The sequence below is a fragment of the Lipotes vexillifer genome, unplaced genomic scaffold (assembly GCF_000442215.2).
Source record: "Lipotes vexillifer unplaced genomic scaffold, Lipotes_vexillifer_v1.1 scaffold306, whole genome shotgun sequence".
Lineage (NCBI taxonomy): Eukaryota > Metazoa > Chordata > Mammalia > Artiodactyla > Lipotidae > Lipotes > Lipotes vexillifer.
In genome coordinates, this window is record NW_006789814.1 from 2,965,064 (window position 1) to 2,967,472 (window position 2,409).

At 52.3% G+C, this 2,409-nt stretch overlaps 1 protein-coding gene across 1 annotated transcript in view; it reads right to left on the minus strand.

Annotated features, from left to right (window-relative positions):
- The window catches only part of NUBP1 (NUBP iron-sulfur cluster assembly factor 1, cytosolic), an 18,789-nt gene that overhangs the window by 9,714 nt on the left and 6,666 nt on the right, over window positions 1-2,409 (minus strand). Inside the window, exon 4 of the mRNA XM_007462832.1 lies at window positions 915-983. Within this exon, the coding sequence (XP_007462894.1) occupies window positions 915-983 (69 nt within the window). The remainder of the gene's footprint in view (window positions 1-914; window positions 984-2,409) is intronic.

The window sequence follows — 2,409 nt, forward strand, 5'->3', positions numbered from 1 at the left end:
TGCTTTGCACCAGGGCAGAAGCAAGTCCCAAGCCCTGAGCAGAGTCCCCAAGGACTGGCTCCATCTGCCTCTGGCTACTCTCTGCCACCCGGTCACTCTGCCACGTCCCCGTGGGCCACTTTGCTGAGGACACGAGGACACTCCTGCACGCGCTCCCCATCCCAGCGCACCCTTCTCTGGGTTCTCTGAGCGGGGTGCCCTTGACCACCCCCTCCCAAAGAGCAGCTCCCCTGGCCACCCTGCCCTGTGGTGTCTGCCCCCTTACCCTGCTCAGTGTCCTATTATCACCTGCCCCTCCCACAAGGGTAGGGTCTTTATCTGCCTTGTTCTCCTCTGAACCTCAGCACCCAGCGCTTCAGTAAAGAATGTACGGATCCCAACACCCCAGGAAAAGCCTAGTCCTCCAGCCCGCCTTCAGTGCACCACCCCAGGGGAACCTTTCTTGGATGGCTCTGTGCCACCTAGGAGGGAGGGAACAGCACGTGCTGCTCCACCCCCGCCCGCATTCTTCGCCTGCCTCGCAGTCTCACTTCCCCTCTGGTGACCACAAGAGCAGAGATATTTCCTTGCTTCCAGAGCACAGAACCCCAGCCAGCCCTGGTCCAGCTTTCCCAGCCAGGGCTAAGTTTCTGTGTCTGACTTCTGCATTTGACGTATTGTTTCCCTTCCCCTCTAAGAAGGCATTGAAACCAATTCTCAGAAGGTCTGGATGAACTGAAATATAATCCACACTGCCCCCAAACTCATGGCTGTTGTTAAAAGGAGACGGGCGGTCTAGTGAACATTTACCTGACCTCGTCACGTCCAGGTAAAAAGGCATGGGCTCCGCTGACCCCCTGGTTTAGGGTTAGCGGCTTGGCGCTATAGTTTACCGTAAGAAAATACTTCCCTGTGTTTTGTCTTGTCACTATTACCTGTTCTCCTTCCAATCCCATGATCTTGGGAATTGACGGCCCGCATATATCAATGTCTAGAAGAGCCACCTGGGGAAAAGAGGAGACGTGATATGAGCAGATGTACAATCCTCCAGATGTGCACAATCGGGAGGGGACGGGGTTCCAGGAAAAGGAGGGAGGGGAGAAGGTGAAGAAAAACTGGGTTGAACTTGGACCGAGCGGAATCTCATGAGGGAGGGTTACAACATTTATCTTCCGGGCCACAGAGACACAGACGAAACTCCTAACAAGAACCTGCAAAGTACACCAACACCCCCGGCGCTCTGCCCATGGCCCTGCTGCACCCCAGCCACCCTCAGTATGGCCTATTTTCAGGCTGAGCTTATGGTCCAGGGTATCAGGTTGCTTGACGATTCAGGCCCAGCCACTGTTTACGTGGCCCTTACCATGTATTGGGGTGTGTGTGTGTGTGTGTGTGTGTGTGTGTGTGTGTGTGTGAGCGCTCGCCAGTGTGTTCGGGATCATTATCTCTGCTTTACAGAAGAGGAAACTGAGGTTCAGAGAGGCCCAGAGACTTGTTCAATGAGCAAGAAGCAGAGCTGGGACATGAACTGAGGTCTCTGGACTCCAACGCCAGGGCTCTTCCCACTACCCCGGGGGCCTGGCGAGGAGGGCCAGAGTGGACCCTCTAGCTGAGCTCTGACCAAGCCCTGTTTTCCTGTGATGCTGAAGGTTAATGATGGCTTAGGCTCAACTTCTAAAAAAGAAATTGAAAATAAGGAAATCGACAGAAGTTCTTTGCTAGTGATACTTGCAGCCTTGGATGACTCCTTCTACCCCAAACGCCCTGCCTTCCCCATCTGATTCGTGAAAAGGTCTGAGACAGCCTTCAGAAACCTTCTAAAGAGCAGGGCCGTGTTCATCTTGAAAGCTCTCACATCTTAGATCCAAAGTAGAGCACCTCTGGGTAACTTTTTAACTTGCCCCAAATTAGTTTCTTGCTTTCCTCCTCTTCAATCCTCTGGACAGCCTCCTATGATCCTCACATGACTTCACACCAGGTCAGGAAAGCGGTTCCTTCATACACTGGATAGTCGTTTGCCTCAAGCGCCCTCTGCTGGACCTCAAGAAGAATGCAACAGAACAACGCTCACCCTGAAGACCCATCAGGGTGAAGACCTCATCCTGAAGACCTGACTTCCTTGGCCTTCTTGATGCTTCAGGCTGATGTGTGGTTAATGATCCAGACGTTTTACATCAGAGCCTCACAACTTGGGAAATTATACCATCGCTACGACCCTAACGGAGACTTTCGTCAATAATCTCAAGTTTCTAGCCACTTGGTCTAGAAAATCTCGCTCTCTTTTGGGAACAGTTTAATCAGTTTCCTTTTGAGGAATTATACCCCCTCTTCTCCACAACCAAGTGGGTATCTTGAGTGAAATGATACAAGAAAGAGATCACATGCACTCACTCTGCGGTGGAACCCGAAAAGGCTGTGGCACATTCCTGC